Source organism: Galeopterus variegatus, unplaced genomic scaffold (genome assembly GCF_000696425.1).
Source record: "Galeopterus variegatus unplaced genomic scaffold, G_variegatus-3.0.2 Scaffold3138, whole genome shotgun sequence".
NCBI lineage: Eukaryota > Metazoa > Chordata > Mammalia > Dermoptera > Cynocephalidae > Galeopterus > Galeopterus variegatus.
Window position 1 is genome coordinate 2097 of NW_007729249.1, and position 21049 is coordinate 23145.

Sequence of the window (21049 nt, forward strand, 5' to 3'; positions counted from 1 at the left end):
CTCAAAACATTTTTCTTTCTTTGCTTGGTGAAGCAGCCTAGCCATTCCAGGAAGCAGAACTGGAAAGATGAAAGTTTCCAAATACTCTTTGGGGGAACCTAAACAAACAAAAAACATTCCCACTGCAAATCCCAAATGGCCCAAGTTAATCTGGGAGAAATATTTACTTCTGAACCAAAAAAAGATACCGTTCATCCAATATGACCTTAAATGTTACATTTTGCTCCAGACTAAGTTGGGCTGTATTACTAAAGAAATTTAAAATGTTCGTCCCTCTGAGTCTCTTGTTATGGCCCAGAGGCAGTATCAGCAAGGAGGCCAGTGTGGTAGAAATTAAGGTCAGAGAGGAATTGGGGATGGGAGTATAATGGATAGGGTCTTATGGCCACAGTAATGGCGGCGGTGGTTGGCCAAGGCCCAAAGCACACTAGCAGAGGGCATAGAACAAACCAGGAGGACAGGGCCTGGCACCAGGAAAGGCCCAAGGAACTGGTGCTCAGGAAGGAAGATCTGCAGCCTACACCTCTGGCTTCTACACACAAAGAAGGGCAGCACAATATTTTCTTCCACTTTTTATATTTGTTTACCCTTTTCTACCCTGCTTCGTGTTTAACGAAGACTCAAAGTATGCCTGTTTTTAGTCTCTTTATTACATTTTAGACTTAAAGATAATTCAGTGGAATAAAGGATTCTTCTCTTAAAAATAAAAACAAGAACACATTTTTTCTTCTGTTTGTGGTCTTCCTGAGGACTATCTGTCCACCCCCATCCCCACTCTGGGGTTTTGTAATGTTACAAGCCCAAAACTATAGAAGATGAAATCTCACTTCCTTACTTACATGTTTTTGGATCAGCTGTTTCCAGTTTATCTTGAGGACAGGGTACATGTGAGAACACGGTTAAACGGGGGACTGGAAAATAATGCTCTGTATTGACGCCATGTGAAACTGTTTCCTCGAATGGTGAATCAACCTGGTGATGGGTGGGGGAGGGGAGTCAACTCATAAACAGTTTTAAAATAACTTTACAAAGGAATAAAACTCTGCATCAGACTTTAGGTTCAAGGGCACACACTGAGCACAATCTTTGTCTCCCTTCCCTTCTGAGACACTTAGAAATGACAAAGAATAAAAATGGCTAATAGAGAAAAGAATGGGAGGACCACCTGCGGGTGAGAGATTTGCAAACAAATCTCTGGGCTTCAGTGGAAATGTGGCTGGCCTCCCCTGGCCTATTACCCACAGTCTCCTTCCTCCTGCTTCTATCGCACTCGATCTGCACAAAGCTACATTCACACCAGCATTTAATACCCAGATCCAAACCCCTACAATGACTCTTCTATAAACAAATGAAACGAAGAAAGGAGAAGAACTACTTAGGGTGCCATGCTGGTGGCCAAAAGAAAACAAAAACAAAAACAAAAAACTAACCATTAATTTGGAGAACCCCTGTCCAACCCCAAATCACTGACCCTGCCTGCTCACCCTGAAGAAAAGACTTCTAGTGGACAATCACTCCCCATGAGCACCTGGTCAGTGTTTTCCTACTCATAGACGAGACCTATCCAGAAAACAAACCCACATGTACAGCAGTAGAAGAAAACCATACCAGCTGTGATGGTTAGTTTTAGGTGTCAAATTGACTGGATTAAGGGACACCTAGAGAGCTGATAAAGCATTATTTCCAGGTGTGTCTGTGAGGGTTTTTCTGGAGAAAGCAAAACTGTGTGAGTTGGTGAGCTGAGTAAGGAAGATCCACCCTCACTCAATGTGGTGGGCACCATCCCATTGGCTGGAGGCCCACAAGGATTAAAAAGGTGAAAGAAGGGCAAAGTCTTGCTCCTTGCTCTCTCTCCCAGAGCCGGATGGCCTTCTTCTCCTGCCCTTGTACTTCAGATCTCCAGGTTCTCTGGCCTTTGGACTCCAGGACTCACACTCCAGCAGCCCCCGGGCTACTTGGTCTCAGATTGATAGTTACCCCATCATTTTCCTTGGTTCTGAGGCAGATGGCCTATTGTGGGACTTCTCAGCCTCCATAATTATGTGAGCCAATGCCCCTAACAAGTCCCCTCTCATTTATCTATCTTTCTCTATATATATATATCCTATTGGTTATGTCTCTCTGGAGAACCCTGACTAATATGCCAGCTATAAAGAAAAATCCACTAAGGCCCCCAATTTAAATTTTGAATCAACAATCAAAACTCCCTACACAGATCAAGAAAATCAACAGCATAAAAGACAAAGACCATCTATAAGCAGATCAACTAATCCTGAAAGAAGCACAGAAAATTAAAGGAAGAGAACTGTAATTAGTATCTGCAGAGAAATCTGAGAAAGAATTACATCCATAAAGCAAGAACAGGATGTTATGAAAAAGAAACAATCACAGAACAACAAAGAGTTTTTGGACACAAGAACCTGTGTCAGAGGCAGCTGTAGTAACGGAAGTTATTGGAAGTCTAAAGACTTAGATTTTTGTTCCATCCCTGTGACTTTGCTCAAGTTCTGTTCTCTCTAAGAGACTTGCTTTTTTAAAAAAATTTAAGCTCCATTAAGTCCCTATTTAATTCCTGAGGGCCTCCCTTCCTGGCTGCCCTGTCCTTGGCCCTCTCTCCTCAGCCCAGCCTTCATCTTGCCCACCCTGGCATGCAAAGAAACCTGCTCTATCCGCAACTGTCCCCAACATGGATATGGTGTTAGATCCACTATAAAGGCCTTTCTCACCCAGAATCTCATTTGAGCCCCACAGAGGCCCTGGGAGTTAGTCAAGGATTGGCTATTCCACTCACTAGATGCAGAAACTAAGGCTCAAAAAGGTTATGTGATACTCTTTGAGTCACACTGTTAGTAGCAGAGCTAGGGTTGGCCCCAAGTTTCTGGTTCTATCTCCAGGTCCTTCCTTTTCCCACCTCCCATGACACTGTCTGAGGTTCACTGGCCTGCAGTGCTATTCTCATATAAGAGTCTATTATTTAGGTTGAGGCCTGGGCAATACTCACAGTAATCACAGCTTCTTGTTTATATACTTCTGGAAAAGGAGGTATCTCAGCTTCATACTCTAAAGGGAGGGGAAAAACAATCCTCAATTTTATATTTTATTGCAGTTTGTGATGTAATTTTCTTTTCTCTGAATAAAACATTCTTAAATTTTATTTTGGTGGATGGTTTACAGAAATAGAAAACAACTGGCCATTACAGGTTAATATTTAATGTGAACTGCCTTATTTAAAATGGTTAAGAGATGGTTGGTCTTTCACATGAAAGAGTCAAGGCTTTATGTAAGAGCATGAGACTCTTCCCGAGAGGATACAACTTCAGATTTTGCACAAATGTTATGATAAAGGGAGGAAGGGAACAGGGAGGGTGGTTAAGGGAAGATGCCAATAGCATACATGGAGAAGAGACTAAGGCAAAGAACATTCCACACAGGTTCTACAGGGTAGAACACTTACTGCTGAGAGAGGGACAGAAATGCTCATGAGCTATATTAGTATGTCTCTAAAGGAAAGACGAGTAAAAATATTTTTGGAAAGGTCAATGTTTCAAAGCAATTACATCTTTGCAGTGACTTCTTCCCTTAACCACCTTCCCTGTTCTCTTACAAGGAAAAATAAAATTTCTCGGCAAAACAGTATTGATGGGATACCACTGTACTGGACACAAGTTTTATTCCATTACCTACCTACTTACCTGGTAGTACAGCATTTCTCAACTTCTTTTTTTAAATCCTAAGTATCAGGCTGGGGATAGATACCTCAGGCTGCCAGTTATAAGTGATTTTGATTCCCACTTCCAGCTGTGTTAATTTTCTATTGCTGTGTAACAAATTACCAAAGATTTAACAATTTACAGCAACATGGATTTATTCTCATGGTTCCTGTGGGTCAGGAGCCTGGGGATGGAGCTGAAATCAAGGCATCCTTAGGCTGAAATCAAGGCATCAGCCACGGCTGTGATCTATTTTTTTTTTTTTTTTAATTTTTATTGAATCAAAATTCATTATACAAATTTTTTGGGTTCAACATTGAGATATGTTGATCTAATCAATATTACTAGCATACATATTGTTACAAATCATAATTATTCTTTATGCCCCTTGTCTAATCTCTCCCCATCCCCCTCTCCCTCCCCCACCCCCTTTAATTACCCTAGATGATCTGTCCAATGTTGAGAGGTGTGATCAGGTCCCCCAATATTATCATAGAGCAGATACTTCTTCTGTCACTCTGAAAAGGGCTTTGTGGAGAGAGACGTCCTTTTCTTTTCTTTATCTCTGCTGGTGACTCTCCTTGTTTCCATGCACTCCAGTGGCTGGTGGACCATCTGTGTGGTGGTTGGGGCATCTAGCTGCTTTTGTGGCTGCCATGGTTATAGTGGTGGCTGTGGTGGGCCACTCACATGGAGGTGATGTTTTTGGCATGCTCCTTTTTGCTGGCAGTGTATGGCTTTGATCTTATCTAAGCGTTGGGGTCCTTTTCCAAGCTCACTCGTTGTTGGCAGAATTCAGTTTCTTGTGGTTGTAAGTCTGAAGTCCCTGTTATCTTGTTGGCTATCACCTGGGGACCACCCTAGGCTCCCAGACGCCACCCTCAAGTCCTTGATATGGACAATGCACAACATGGTTGTGCCTACTTAAAGGCTAGCAGTCTCTTCTTGAACCTGACTTCTGACTTTTTAAAAGTGTTACCTGATTAGGTCAGGCCCACCACAATAATCTCCCTAATTTAAAATCAACTGATTAAGGACTTTAAATATGACTATAAAATCCTTTCACAGCAACACCTACATTAGCGTTTGACAGAATGAGAGGTATGTGCACTAGGGGGCGAGAATCTTGGGGGCCATCTAGAATTCTGCCTACCATACAGCTGTAGCTCAACCACTTTTCTTCTTCCTCTTGAGCAAGCATGTAAATTCATCCCGCTTCCCCCACTGCCTTGAGAAACACTGGCATAGTGTGAAAACTGTTAATTTGGGCTTAACATATACACATTTATGCCTTTGTCTGCTTACAAAAGCAATACATACTCTCTCTTTCTTCTTCTCGCCATGTGATCTCCTTGTACCCACCAGCTGCCTGCTGCTTTTCTGCCATGAGTAGAAGCAGCCTGAGGCCCGTGCCAGATGCAGCTGTCCCAGAATCAGAGTGAATCTGTCCTTCAATTTTCCATTTTATGGCCAGTTCCTACGTGAAATCACTGTGGCAACTGGGGTGAGTAGGGCCCGCTCTCCAGAACCCACACCAAGGTGAGACCAGCAGTGGCAGCAGTGGCAGTGGCACCGCATGTCTAGACGTGGCCCTTTCATCCCCCCTCCTTGGTCTTGGCAGGTAGCACCAGCCTGTGGGGTCTGTCCCACCAAGTTATGCCCAACAGAACTGTGCGGCACTAAGAGCTCATTCTACGACCACAGATTCTGGAACAGGAATCAAGGTGGTTAAACATAACCACCACCACACCTACTGTCAAGCAAAGAAAATTCACCTCCACAGTAGCAACCAGGACCACTCCATAGCCAACTTCAGTGTAACAGAAGAAGCAAACCCTCTACCAAATAACCAGACGTCAACAAAAAAATACTATAAGTACAAACAATCAAGAAGAAATGACATCACCAAAAGAATAAAGTAATCCTCCAAAATCAGACTCCATGGAACAGAGAATCCTCAAAATGTCTGAAAAAGAATTTCAAGCAATGATCTTAAGAAAACTTGAAGAAATAAAGGAAGACTCTGTAGAGGATTCTTAAAGCAAATGTACTTCATAGGGCCTGGTTTTCCAAAGCCTTGCAGTTTCAAATATTGACCTCGCAGAGGACTGGAAATTTTCCTCAGGCTATAAAGTCTCTGGTGTAAGAAAAAGATTTGTGGCTCAGCAAGGTTGCTGGCTCAAGGATAGACTAGTTACTGATTGTTATGTAAAGATACTGAGAAACTGCTGTAAGAAGGAATGTTTGCTAAGATAAAGCTTTTGTTGATAGGACCACTTAATTGCCTTACTGGAATGTCATCTGGCTTGTTTCACTGAAAGTTACCAGCCTATATTGTTAAACTATAACCCCACCTATGTTCTCTTCCTGTAACTTCCTGGTCTGGAAAATAAATGCAGGAAGAGAACTCCAATTCGGGGTTAATTTCCCAAGGAAGGGATGCCTCTCGCTTGAGGGTTCCAGGGGGAGATTAACCACTTTGGGGTTTCTCACTGCTCAGAAGAGATGGTCTTTGAGTAATCCTTTGTGGCTCCGTCACCCAGGGGAAGAGGGGTGACAAATCCGTGGGGGGCAAAGCAACAAGACTTAATTAGAGAACACAATGAAACAAGAAAAAACATCCAGAATATGAAGGACAAAATCTACATGGAGATTAATACCATAAAAAAGAGTGTAATAGAACTTCTAGAAATGAAAGACTCACTCAACTGAATAAAAAACACAACTGAGAGCCTGAGCAGCAGGGTAGAGCAAGCTGAAGAAAGAATTTCAGAGCTTGAAGATGGTCTTTTTGAAATAGCTCAGGCAGACAAAAAAAGAAGAAAAGAATTAAAAATAACGAGGAAAATCTAAGAGAGCTAGCAGACAACTTCAAGTGCTCTAACATCCAAATTGGTATTCCTGAAGTGGAGGAGAAAGGAAAAGGTATTGAAAACCTCCTCAAGGAAGTAGTAAAAGAAAACTTCCCAGGTGTAGGGTGAGATACAGACCATCAGATCCAGGAAGCTCAAAGGTCCCCAAACAGATTCAATCCAAAAAGATCCTCCCCAAGACACATTATAGTTAAATTTGCAAAGCTCAAAGACAAAGAGAGAATTCTACAAGCAGCAAGAGAAAAGAGTCAGGTCACTTATAGGGGAACCCCAATCAAACTAACAGCAGACTTCCCAACTGAAATCCTACAGGCCAGAAGAAAATGGAATGATATATTCAAAATACTAAAAGAAAAAGATTTCCAGCCAAGAATTCTTTACTCCACAAGGCTCTCCTTCAGAAATGAGGGAGAAATAGCATATTTCCCAGACAAACAAAAGTTGTGGGAGTTCACCACCACACAACCAGTCCTGCAAGAAATTCTCAAGGGAGTTGTTCACCTGGAATCTGAATAATGGTGATGACTATCACAAATACACAAAAAAGAGCAAAACCCACTCTTAAAACAAAAATGCCAGGAAGAAAGAGAAAGAAGTTAAATCACCCCACCTTAAATTCCCAAAGAACATTGAAGAAAGGAAATAAAAGAGGAAATAATGATCAAAAGATTTTTAAACCATCTAAACAAGAAACAATTAAATGACAGGAATTAAGCAACACTTGTCAATAACTACTCTAAATGTGAATGGACTAAACTCACCATTCAAAAGACACAGACTGACTGATTGGATTAAAAAGCTAGACCCAAGTATGTGTGTCTTCAAGAGACCCACCTCACCTGTAGAGACACACATAGACTGAAAGTGAAGGGATGGAAAAAGATATATGATGCAAATGGAAACCCAAAATGAGCAGGAGTAGCTATTCTTATATCGGACAAAATAGACTTTAAACCAAAAAACATAAAAAAAGACAAAGAAGGCCATTATATAATGAAAAAGGGATCTATCCGGCTAGAAGACATAACAATCATACACTTGTATGCACCCAATACCAGAGCACCCAGATATATAAAGCAAACATTCTTAGACCTAAAGAAAGAAATAGGACCTAATACATTAATAGTGGGTGATATGAACACCCCTCTCTCAGTATGGGACAGATCTTCCAGGCAAGAAGTCAGCAAAGAGACACAGGATTCAATTTACACCCTAGACCAACTGGACCTGGCAGATATATACAGAACATTTCACCCAACAAGTAAAGAATACACTTTCTTCTCATCAACTCCTGGTACATTCTCCAAGATAGACCACATATTAGGTCACAAATCTAGTCTCAGTAAATTTTTAAAAACTGAAATCATTCCAACTATCTTTTCAGGCCACAATGAACTAAAATTGGAAATAAACAATAAGCAAAATACTGGAAGCCATATGAATACATGAAAACTAAATAATAGGCTCCTGAATGACCTATGGGTCCAAGAAGAAATTAAACAGCAAATCAAAAAAATTTATTGAAACTAATGAAAATGTAGATACATCATACCAAAACCTGTGGGATATGGCAAAAGCAATGCTAAGAGGCAAATTTATTGCAATAAATGCTTATATCAAAAGAATGGAAAGACTTCACATAAACGACCTAACACTACACCTCAAAGAACTTGAAAATCAACAACAATCCAAACCTAAATATAGTATATGGAAAGAAATAACTAATATCAGAGCAGAACTAAATGAAATAGAGACCCCCAAAACATTAGAAAAGATCAATGAAACAAAAAGTTGTTTTTTTGAGAAGATAAATAGACAAATCATTAGCTAGATTAACAACAAAAAAAGGAGAGAAGACTCAAATAACAAAAATCAGAAATGAAAAGGGAGACATTACAACCGATACCACAGAAGTACAAAGAATCATTAGAGACTCTTATAAACAACTGTATGACAACAAAAATCTGGAAGATATGGATAAGTTTCTAGACACATACAAACTACCAAGACTGAACCAAGAAGAGATACAAAACCTGAACAGACCAGGAACAAGCAAGGAGATTGAAGCAGTAATTAGCAATCTTCCAACAAAAAAAAGTCCATGTCTGGATGGTTTTACAGCTGAATTCTATCAAACATTTTTTTTTTTTTTGTCCTTTTTGTGACCGGCCGCACCGCGCTCAGCCAGTGAGCGCATCGCACCAGCCATCCCTATATAGGATCCGAACCCACGGCGGGAGCGCTGCTGCGCCCCCAGTGCCGCACTCTCCCGAGTGCGCCATGGGCTCGGCCCCTATCAAACTTTTAAAGAATACCTATTCTCTTCAAACTATTCCAAACAACTGAATCAGATGCTACTCTCCCAAACTCTATGAGGCCAATATAACTCTGATACCAAAACCAGATAAAGACATAACAAAAAAAGAAAATTATAGGCCAATATCCTTGATGAACCTAGATACTAAAATCCTCAATGAAATATTAGCAATCAGAATACAGCAACATATTAAAAAATCTATACACCATGATCAAGTGGGATTCATCCCAGCAATGCAAGGATGGTTCAGCATACAAAAGTCAATAAATATGATGCATCACATCAACAAACTCAAGGATAAAGACCATATGATTATCTCGATAGATGCTGAAAAAACATTTGACAAAATTCAACATCACTTCATGATAAAGACTCTCAGCTAATTAGGTATAAAAGGAAAATATCTCAGCACAATAAAAGCCATTTATGACAAGCCTGCCACCAGTATCATTCTGAATGGGGAAAAATTGAAGGCCTTTCCTTCAGAACAGGAACAAGACAAGGATGCCCACTCTCACCACTTCTATTTAGCATAGTATTAGAGGTACTAGCCAAAGCAATCAGGCAAGAGAAAGAAATAAAGCGAATCCAGATTGGAAAAGATGAAGTCAAACTTTCTCTATTTGCAGATGACATGATAATATATGTAGAAAAACCTAAAGACTCTATTAAAAAACTCCTAAAGCTGGTTAATAACTTCAGTAATGTTGCAGGATACAAAATAAATGCCCCCAAATCAGTAGCGTTTATATACTCAAATAATGAATTAACAGAAATGAAGAAAGTAAGCCCATTTACAATTGCCATGAAAAAAATAAGATACCTAGGGATCAATTTAACCAAGAAGGTGAAAGAACTCTACAATGAGAACTACAAACCACTTCTGAAAGAAATTAAAGACACAAAAAGATGGAAAGATATTCCATGCTCCTGGATTGGAAGAATTAACATTGTGAAAATGTCTATGCTACCCAAAGCAATCTACAGATTCAATGCAATCCCCATCAAAATACCAATGACATTCATTCAGCACAGAAATGTAAAAAACAATCTTATCTTTCATATGGAAAAACAAAAGAACCCAAATAGCCAAAGCAATCCTGAGCAAAAAAATATAAATCTGGAGGCATAACACTACCTGAGTTCAAATTATACTACAAAGCTATTGTAACCAAAACAGCTTGGTACTGGCATAAAAACAGACATTCAGACCAGTAGAGTAGAATTGAGAACCCAGATATCACCCCTCAGGCTTATAGCCATCTTATATTGGACAAAAGCAACAAAAATCTACATTGGGGAAAAGACTGCCTCTTCAACAAGTGGTGCTGGGAAAACTGGATATCAATATGCAGAAGAATCAAACTAGATATGCATCTCTCACCATACACAAAAATCAACTCAAAATGGATTAAAGGTTTAAGTATAAGACCTGAAACTGTAAAATTACTAAGGGAAAATATAGGTGAAACACTTCAGCAATTAGGTCTGGGCACAGGCTTTATGAACATGAGCCCAAAAGCACAAGCAGCAAAAGAAAAAATAAACAAATGGGACTATATCAAATTAAAAAGTTTCTGCACAGCAAAGGAAACAATCAACAGAGTGAAACAACAACCTACAGAATGGGAGAAAATTTTTGCTAACTATGCATCCAACAAGGGATTAATATCCAGAATATACATAGAACTTAAGCAATTATACATAAAAAAAACTATTAACTCAATTAAAAATGGGCAAAGGAGTTAAACAGAAATTTTTCAAAGGAAGACATACAAATGGCCAACAGATACATGAAAAAATGCTCAACATCACTAGTCATCAGGGAAATACAAATTAAAACTACATTGAGATACCACCTCACCCACGTTAGACTGGCCAAAATCAAAAAGATGGTGAATAACAAACGCTGGCAAGGGTGTGGAGAGAAGGGACACTCCTACAGTGTTAATGGGACTGTAAATTAGTACAACCACTATGGAAAACAGTATGGAGGCTTCTCAAACAACTACAGATAGATTTTCCATACGATCCAGCAATCCCTCTTCTGGGTATACACCCAGAGGAATGGAAATCATCATGTTGATGGGATACCTGTACTCCCATGTTCACTGCAGCTCTTTTTTACAATAGCCAAGATATGGAACCGGCCTAAATATCCATTGATGGATGATTGGATAAGGAAAGTGTGGTATATATATATACCACGGAATACTATTCTGCCATAAAAAAAGAATGAAATACTCCCATTTGCAACAACATGGATGAACCTTAAGAAACTTATGTTGAGTGAAATAAGCAAAACATAGAGGGATAAATATCACATGTGCTCACTCATATGTGGGAGCTAAGAGATAAAGGAAGGAAGGGAAGAAAGACCACAGCAGTGCAGTGGTCTTACAGAAGGAGGGAACATAACTAGGGCTGCAAAGTGGAGGGGGGGAGAGGGGGAGGGGGAGGGTGGTTGGGGGACAATTGGGTGGGGACACAGGGTATAAAAGCAATTTCTGATAATTTGTATCTCATGAATATTCATAATCATAATTTAAAAAATAAAAAATTTTAAAAAGCAATACATGCTGAAAGAAAATTTCGAATAATACAGATATGTCTTATTAAGAGCAAAAGTCATACTTAATTCCATTGCAACCTTATAATCATTGTTAGATTTGGCATAGATCCAACCATATCTTTTCCAAAGTATTTACTAATATGTACATATAGCACACAAATACATTTATTTACTTTAAATCTCCCATACTAGGTCAAATTGCCCAAGCACAGAACCTCATAGCACTGTGTCCTCTCTGCATAACTCACATCAGTTTTCCCCTTATTTGAAAATTGTAGGGCCGGCCCGGTGGCGCACTGCTGCAGTGCGCCGCTTGGGAGTGCGGTGGCACTCCCGCCTAGGGTTCGGATCCCACATACAGACCGGTTCCCACTCACTGGCTGAGCGAGGTGCGGGCGCAAAGGCTGAGCGAAGTGCAGGCCCAACACCGAGGGTTGCGATCCCGTTGCCGGTCCCGGTCCGGTACGGGCACGACACTGAGGGTTGTGATCCATTGCCGGACACAAAAAAAGACAAAAAAAAAAAAAATTGTAAAAATTAATGAGTATCTTTTCTAATAGAATGTATGTTTTGTAAGAGAAGTACCTGTTTGTGCTCACCATTATATCTCCAAAGAATAATTGCTGAATGAATGAATGAAGGAATGATGTACGGGTGAACAAAACAAACACTATAGCAAGCGACTTCTGACTCCCTGTTCATTCATTCTTATTTATTGAGAGCCTATTACCCACCAGGAACCATTCTAGGTGTTGGATCTTGGATCTCTTTCAATGCTGGTACTTATGTGATGTGCTACATTTATTTAACAAATGTCATCTTATTGGGCATTTGGGTTGTTTCAATTTTTCATTATTTCAAACAATGTTGCAATGAGCATCTTTACACAGATATTTTTGTAGAATTAATTCTTAGATGTGGGATTGTTCTGTCAAAGGAAAAAATAATTTAAAATCTGGGCCAGGGCCGGCCCGGTGGTGCACTGGATAGTGCGCCGCTTGGGAAGCGCAGCGGCGCTCCCGCCCGACGGTTCGGATCCCACATACAGACCGGTTCCCGCTCACTGGCTGAGCGAGGCGCGGGAGCAACGCCGAGGGTTGCGATTCCGTTGCCGGTCCCCGGTCCGGTACGGGGGCAACACTGAGGGTTGCGATCCGTTGCCGGACACGGAAAAAGACAAAAAGACAAAAAAAAAAAAAAATCTGGGCCAAATTACCAAACTTTCCTCCAAAAAATTTATAAGAATTTATACTCTTAATAGTGAGACTGCCTGTTTCTCTAAAGTATAATCAATTCTATACACATTTAAAATGATATTTTACTTTTATTCGCATTTGCTTAATTATTACTTGCCATTTATATTTTTTCCAATGGAATCTCTTAGGAGTTCATGTAAACTTGATGGAAAAGATACAAACTTCTTTGTCATATGATCACAAAAGATATCCGAGTGGTTTTCAAAAAGTTCATGGAAAGATTCATAGTAACTTTTAATTTTATTTTTCCACAAACTCTTTGAAACACCCTTGTAGCATTGAAATGATTATGTAGAAGTACAGGAAAATACAGTAGCTTCAGGACAGTCTGATGTGTGTGTTAGCAAAGCTTCTGTAATGTTTAAGAGAATCTGGCATATTTGAGAATTTGTCAGTTCAGCCTTATGATTTAAATTTGAAGTATATAATTGATTACAGACGATGCTACTACACACTAAAAGGCATAAAAGAACCTGATTAAGCTTGTAGAGAGTATTAAACTTTTTAAAACAACTTGATTCATTAGATTTGTAACAGTTGCTTTGATGCTTAGAAAAATCTGCTTATCTGCTCTGTTCTGCATTAGGAGCACTTAAGAAAATCAGGTATATTAAAATTTATAGGGCTGGCCCGGTGGCGCACTGCTACAGTGCGCCGCTTGGGAGTGTGGCGGCGCTCCCACCGAGGGTTCGGATCCCACATACAGACCGGCCACTCACTGGCTGAGCGAGGTGCGGGCGCAACACTGAGGGTTGCGATCCATTGCCAGTCACAAAAAAAAAAAAGACAAAAAGGAAAAAAAAATTTATAAATGTTCACAATCTTTCAATTACTGAAGATTGCAAATAGGATGAAATGAGGGGAGTTTAATGCCAAGGAATCTGCATTTTAACGAGTATCCAGGAGATTGTGATGTAGGTGCTCCCAGTCCACAGTTTGAAGCATAGTGGTACCTTGCTTAAGGGCTTGCACTTGAGTGTCAAACAGATCTGTATTTGGGCCCAATCTGCCACTTACTTCAGGCAAGTTTCCTTACTTCTCTACGCCTAATTTCCTCATCTGTGCAACAGGCAAAATCCTCACCAAATTGCTGTGAGGCTTAAATGAGAAGTAATGCACCTAGCACAGTGCCTGGCACATAGAGAGCAGCTCAATAAATGTTTGTTGTCAGGATGATATGGGTGAATGGTACATGATGAACCAAGAAAAATAATCAGGGATCAGATCACTAAGGGACCTAGGCGTTAAGCTAAGTAGTTTATCATGAAAGCTGTTAAAATCATTGTAGATCATAGCATGATGTGATTAGATCTGAATTTTAGAGAGGATCCTGTGGGAGAGTGTGGAATATGGTCCGGAAGTAGGCTTGTCCCAGTTAAGAAGCTACAGTAGCAATCCAAGCAGGGAGTTGTAAAGGCCAGATCTCCTGGACTGGTGGGGTGGGGAGCAGAGGCAGGTAGTGATTACGGGAGATGTTAAGCAGTCAGAATCTACAAGGATGGCGAACAAGCATGGGGATCGTAGGAAGTGAAAGGGAAGCGAGTAAGATGAGTCCTGTTTCTGGACTGGGCAGCTGAGTACACACGATGGTAAAGAATAGGTTGCTGGTATCTAGAATAAAGCCTGGAGTCATGCCCAGCCCAGCATTTAAAACAGTTCCCAGCACTGGTAGATAGATGTTGGCTGAATGTATGAGAATACTTCCTTTGGAGAAATGAAGTAGACACTTGTCTGCACTGGGCTGATAAAAGAAAGGGAATGAAAATAGCGTGAACAAGGGTAGTGTGCTCTTTCCAGAAGCTTGGTTGGGAGGGGAAGAGAGGCTGATAGGAGCCAAGAGGATATGGGATCAAGGTAGGGGTTTTTCCTGTGATGAGAAACCAGAGTGTTCGGAGGGAAAAGCCAGCAGAGAAGTTAAAGATGTAGTAGAGGAGGTGAGTGATAGAGCAGGATCCTGGGATAGCAAGAGGGTGGTACCAAAGCACAGATGGAGGGGTGAGCGGTGAGCAGCAGGGTGAATATTTCTTCTGTGTGTACAGATGCAAACGTGTTTGTTGGTGGAAGGAAGTTGGAGGATTCCCTCCCCAGCCCTGATTGCCTGCCTCTTCTCGGTGAATGCTTCCTATACTAAGTGGTGTCACAGAACATTTCAGAAGGGAGTTACAAGCTTGGACTAGTAGATGTGTGTGATGGGAGAAGGCAGTGGTGGATGTTGATTAATGAGCAGTGAGTGCTGAGAGCCAGTTGGTGTCATTTTTCTCTGGCTTGCTTAGCTACTGTGCTAGAGGAACAAGCATTAATTCAGAACAGACTCATGTTGGTATTGGGCAGGTGGGATGAGGGACCAGATTTTATAATAGCACTGAGAGCTGAAGCCAGCGAATGTCTAAGTGGTGAACGAAAGAAAATAATAAAGGTGTTGATGAGAGTAATCACAGCAACATCAAAACAGAAAACTGGAAGCCCCAAATACTTTGATTCAGTCTTAGTTAAAACCATAGTTAAACATTGTAAGTCACAGCCACTATAAGATTTAATTAGAAGACCTGGCAGGAAAGAAGTTTATTGATACTAACACAATTGCTTTTGAGAATACAAAGCCCTTAGTTGCCACTGGAAAGATTAGAGAGAAAACTGAATAACACAAATAAATTACAGAGGCAGGCACGCACGCTCACAAGAGCATTAGCCAGGTAGGACAATCTGTTTAAGTTAGATATTTACCCATATTGTCTTCATGAAATTAAGTTTTTCTGGCTCGTCTTTTTGCTGCGATAATTTATTTTTTAAATGGAGATATCAGAACAGAATGTAATACTTAACCTCAAAGATAGGATTACCACACAGCTTGTTTTTCATGTTTGTTGTGAGAAACCGAATTTACTCATTCTGTTTGTTAAAGAAAATTAGATTGTTAAATGTTTAAGAATTGGATTTATTCTTCTTGGTTATAATCATCATCACAATGCCCATGTGTGTAATTTGCCATCTTTGACTTCATTTGGTATCTCTATCACTTTATAATCAATCAATAAAAAAGCATCGATTCACTTGCTTTTCAGAGAGCACCAAAACCCTTCATCTTGGCTTTCTCCCTACAGGCCTGTTTCACCCAAATAAACTCTAATTCTGAAACACAACACAAAGCATGTTTCTTTGTTGACAATCATGAACATTTATGGAGTACTTTCTAAATGCTGGAATCGGTGCTAAGCACATTCACATACATTATCTTATGTGATCCTCACAACAGCCCTGTGAGGTAGGTACACCAATTATCTGCCTCTTACAGATAAGGCTGAGCAACTTCCCTGACAACACCCCACCAGTGAATTGTGCTATGAAGAACTGTTTGGCTTGGAGAAGTAAAAGATCTGGAAAAAAGACAGCCACAGTCATTACCTTTAAATATTTGAGTGGATTCTTTGTGGTAGAGTGATTAGCTCCTTGGGTCATAGTACCAAGCAGTAAGGACTAAGAGGTAAGGTGGAAATTACAAGAACATTCAAAATAAAACAGATTCTTCTAGTGCAATGTAATTCTAGAGAAGGAATTTAAGCACTGAATGGGGGTTAAAATAGACGGCCTTTCAGGGTATCTATTCACTTTTTCCACCATTCTCTTACTCCTCAGTATTCTCCATTTCTTTCAACTCATTGCTCTTGCTCCTTCAGTACTGGTGCATTCATCTTTTTCCCATTCAATAAATATTTACTAATCTGTACTGTCCAATACAATAGGCACTAGCCACATGTGGCTATTTAAATTTATTAAAATTAAGTAAAATAAGAAATTCAGTTCCTCAGTTGCACTAACCACATTTTAAATGCTCAATAACTACACATAGCTAGTGGCTACCATATCTGACGGCACAGATAACTGAAAGTTCTATAGGACAGCAATGTTTCAGATAGCTGAGATAGTAATGGTGGCCACAAGAATGAACACTCTGAGTCCTTGACCTTGAGAAGCTTACAGCCTAGTGGAGGGGGAAGAAAAAAAACCACCACCCAACACTATTTATTAAGAACTAACACTGATTGGGGCCGGCCCGTGGCTCACTCGGTAGAGTGCGGTGGTGATAACACCAAGGCGGCGGGTTCGGATCCTATATAGGGATGGCCGGTTTGCTCACTGTCTGAGCGTGGTGCTGACAACATCAAGCCAAGGGTTGAGATCCCCTTACCGGTCATCTTAAAAAAAAAAAAAAAAAGGAACTAACACTTATTCAGCTCCTGCTGTAAATGAGGCAGTTTGCTAAGCACTTTGTGTGACTATCTCGTTCTATCCTCCTAACACCATGAAACAGGTGCCATTATTATGTCCACTTTACAGAAAGCATAGCAAGTTACATAGCTTACCCAGTGAAAGTGAAGAGTACTGTAGGGCCTCATGATCAACAAATGTGTAGGTCTACAAAGGAAGGTGAGCTTAACCGCCATTTGGGGTTGTTAAAGGTTAGAAGCAAGAAGGGATTAAAACCTGTTTGTCTACACCGTGATTACTCAACATGTGGGCCACCTACTACCTCCATTAGAGTCACCTAGATGCTCGTTAAAAGTGCGTTTTCCCTAGATCTCATTTGAAGCTCTGTGAGCGGGGCCTGGGAACGTTTTTAACAAGGTCCCCGTCTCCGCCCCAGCCACTTTTTTCTGCTCACTAAACAAAGGTTAAGAACCCCTGGTCCACACCACACGGCTTTCTCTATTCTGCTTTCCCTTGCCGTCGACCTGACAACGGATAGAGGTTGGAGGCCACGCTGCGCTACCTCGGGCCGGCCTCTCCGAGCCTCAGTTTACCCGTGCGTAAGACGCGGAGGCCGGCGGGTCTGGGACGAGGCTGACCGGCGGCCTGGCACGTCAGCCGTCTGGCGCACAGAGGGAGCCCAGAAAACGCGGTCCCCGGCCGGCCACCCGGGTCCCGCTCCTCTCGGCCATCCGGGCTGCCTACCCTCGCAGATCTGCTCCCACAGGCTCTTGCCCGGAGGCTCGGCGACCTGCCCCGGCGAGACAGGCAGCTCGTGGGATACGGACGACACAGTGGGCACTGGCCTCCGGGTGGTGACCAACGAGTCTGCGGAGCCCCTCGGCTCCTGTGGCGGCGCCGCCATGGCCGCGGTTTCTACGGCAACCGCGTTCGCCGCGCGGCCGCGACCCGGAAAAAGCCGGAACTCGAGGGGGTGGGCCAGGGACTCGAAATTGATTTCCGGGTCACGGCGGAGCGGGCTCTCACGTGGAAGTGGGGACTTTTGGCCTGCGGGTGAGTGGTTGGGGAGAGCCAGGCAGGAGGGTCGGCGCGGAGTCTGGAGATTGGGCCTGGGTATTTGAGCGGCAAGAGGGGGTAAAAGCGGGCGACCTGCAGCCCCAACACACCCCCCAGTAGTCGGTGTGCTCCCGCCCCAGCCCTGAAACAGCCGCCTCCAGGAAGTTCTCCCTCCTCGGAGCTCGGCCCGGGGCCCCGCGTAATCCTTCGCTGTGTTTCTGCTGCAGCTATGGCGCAGCCGAGCCCTGGAAGGGACGGATCTTAGTTCCTGGCTCCCCTGCGTCCAGCTAGTGATCCTGCGGTGGGAGTGGGGTGTTGCTGCACGGTCTCTTGAAGTCTTGTGGGCTGGAGTTCGAATCCCAGCTTTGCCACTTGCTGACTTGGGACACTGAGCAAGTGAATTAAAATCTCTAAAGCTTCGGAGGTGGAATATTCACACCGATCATCACGAGGCTATCGCGGGAATTTAAAAGCGCTTTGGGAGAAATCGTTTGCAGGAGATGCTCTGTAAGGTTAATTTCCTCTTCCCTTTTCCTCGAGTGAATACATTTGGAGTTGCAGGGCTGAAGAAGGGGGAACTGCAGTCTTCCGAATGGCAAAGATGGGGAGAGAAGGAGATGAAATTGACCTCCCACCTCCCCTTGGCTTCTTTGTTCTTATCAGACCTCTTGGCCACTCCCCCATCCTAAAGTACTGTGGGCTTCCTTGACTCAACCCCCCTCTCCAGGTTTGCACCTTCTCCTTGTCCTTTGCAAGCCTCTGTTCCTCTGCTCACCTATTTAAATGTCAGCGTTTCGTGAGGTCTTGTCTCCAGCTCTTTCTGTTCAAGGCTTAGTTACCATCCATATATTTTTTATGTCACTCATGTCAGCGCAGTCGCCCCTGAGCCTCAGAAAGGTGACCACCTGTTCATCAGTGAACATTTCTACTTGGATATTCTCAAGGCATCTGTCCAACCCAGCCTGTCTCCTCCAGCTACCCCACCTTCTGTTCCTTTGTCTCAAGGATTAACACCCCCATCCTGCATCACCCAAGCTGGAAACCTGTTCTTCAGAAACTTTTCTGACAACTGGTAGGGCAGGTTACATGACTTCCATCACCTGGACCTTACTGCTGTCTTTGCTTTTATCATCTATATCCTTATAAGCTGTTATACTACCTGCTTCTTGGTGGCTGGTGTTTTACCTTGTTCATCTCTGTAGCTCTGGTATTCATTCAGTCAGTTGTTCAGTGAGTATTGAGCACCTGTTATGTGCCAGGCACTGAGCCAGGCTCTAGGAACACACCAGGAAACAAGATAGACAAGAATGAATGAATGAGTATAGTTACTACTGTGACTCTCCAGGTGCTCCTGGAGGGGGTTGTGAATGAACTTGAGCTATAGTCCAGGCCTGGCCTGGCTCTTTGAAGTTGCTAAGAGAGAGCCATGTCCAGTGTGGACCCTCTGGACTCTGAGGTTGAAGAAGGCTGCACAATGGAGAAGCTCCTGACCTTTCCCTCCCACTGTCCAAATGTTTATTCTTTCCAACACTCCTCTGAGGAAGGAGGTGTTATTTTTCACCATTTTCCAGATGGGGAAATTGAGGCTCAGGGAGTTTAGGTGATTGATTCAAGGTGAGACAGGGGTTTGGATTTGAACCTAGCACTGTCTGAATTTAAACTTGGTGCTACTTCTATCATATTTCCTTTTGCTTCATAATGAATCATGACCATTTCCCCCTAGTATTTCAGACCGTCTACTCATAGAAACATGACTCTTGGCAGTGCTTAGTAGAATTGAACACAGAGTGGCTTGGTATGGGCATAACTTGTACCATTTCTTTTTTAGAAATGATCACCAAGACCCACAAAGTAGACCTGGGCCTTGGGCTCCTGGAGAAAAAAAAGAAGAAGGTAGTCAAAGAACCAGAGACTCAATACTCAATTTTAAAAAATAACGATTATTTCGCTGATGCTTGTCCTGTAAGAGCCACATCCCCCTCTAAGAATGTAGCCCAAGGGCAGGCACCTGAGATCCTTCTAGTGAAGAAAAAGAAGAAAAAGAAGGGCCACAGCACCCTTTATGAGGAGCACCTAGAATCTGAGACTACACTGTGTATCAGACAGACAGAGAAGTCACCCAGCCCCAGGAAGCAGGCCCTCGGTCACTTGGAGAACCTCACTGGGGAGAAGAAAAAGAAGAGGCAGTCCTTGTTATCTCCAACCGTGTCCCATGGCTCAGGCATAAAGACTTCCCCAGACCCCAGACAGAGTGAGGAGGTGGCCAGAGCTGGCAAGGAGCTCAAAAAACGCAAGAAGGAAAAAAAGGCCCAGGACACTGCAGCCTTTTCAGTCCAGGACTCTTGGTTCTGTGAGGCCAGGGATGCTCTGTCTGTTTGCCCAGTGGGAAAGGAGGGTGAGGACCAGGCAGCCTTGGTGCAGAAACGGAAGCAGGGGAGCCCCAGGGATCACAGTGGGAAGATGAAGAAGAAAAAAAAAATCCACCAGGAGAGAGACACCCTCCTAGTCTCCTCCAAGCTCTCTAGTTCCGTGAACAGCAGCCCTAGGAAAGGAAGTAAAAAGAAGCCAGTCAAAGTTGAGGCTCCAGAATACATCCCAATTGGAGATGGCCCTAAGGCCCCAACAAAGAAGAAGATGAAGTCCAAGAAAAAGGGAGAGCAGCCAGTCATTGAGGAGTTGCCTCTAAAAAGGAAGAAAAAGAAGAAGAAAGAGAGCAAGGTGGCAGGAGACCCTTGGAAGGAGGTAGGTTTTCCTTCAGAAATGACTCTGAATTGGAAGAATGAGGGTGGGAATTGGGGGTGTGTGTGTGCATGTTTGCACATGCAAGGGCACTCATGCTTTTAGCTGCCAGAACCCTGGTTAAATTGAGTTCAGCCAGAAAAGGGGGTTAATGGACACATGTCATTGGAAAGCTAACTTCAGGCATGGCTGGATCCAGGGGCTTGTGTATTAGCATCACTAATACAGGTATCCTTTGCTATCAAAACCCTACTCAAGTTTTCACTGTCTGCACTCAGGATTCGAATAAATTGGGACATTTCAGATGAATCCCTTGCTTT

At 42.5% G+C, this 21049-nt stretch overlaps 2 protein-coding genes across 5 annotated transcripts in view; one reads left to right on the forward strand and one right to left on the reverse strand.

Moving 5' to 3' along the window:
* On the reverse strand, positions 1-17838 carry LOC103599885 (IQ domain-containing protein K-like; the record flags this gene model as incomplete). The annotated part of the gene is made up of 4 exons (XM_008584070.1): positions 17679-17838; positions 3002-3060; positions 840-972; positions 1-98 (listed from the first exon to the last, which is right to left on the reverse strand). Coding segments are annotated over exons 1-4 (450 nt in total), but the record flags the coding sequence as incomplete, so codon positions are not given.
* KNOP1 (lysine-rich nucleolar protein 1) overlaps positions 17837-21049 on the forward strand; it is a 12685-nt gene continuing 9472 nt past the window's right edge. For 2 of the 4 annotated variants that reach the window (XM_008584059.1, XM_008584060.1), the window contains exons 1-2: positions 17837-17987; positions 19819-20732. In XM_008584059.1, the coding sequence (XP_008582281.1) occupies positions 17837-17987; positions 19819-20732 (1065 nt within the window). Of the gene's footprint in view, positions 17988-18131; positions 18718-19818; positions 20733-21049 lie in introns of those variants that run through there. The other 2 variants (XM_008584061.1, XM_008584062.1) reach the window with 2 other exon arrangements.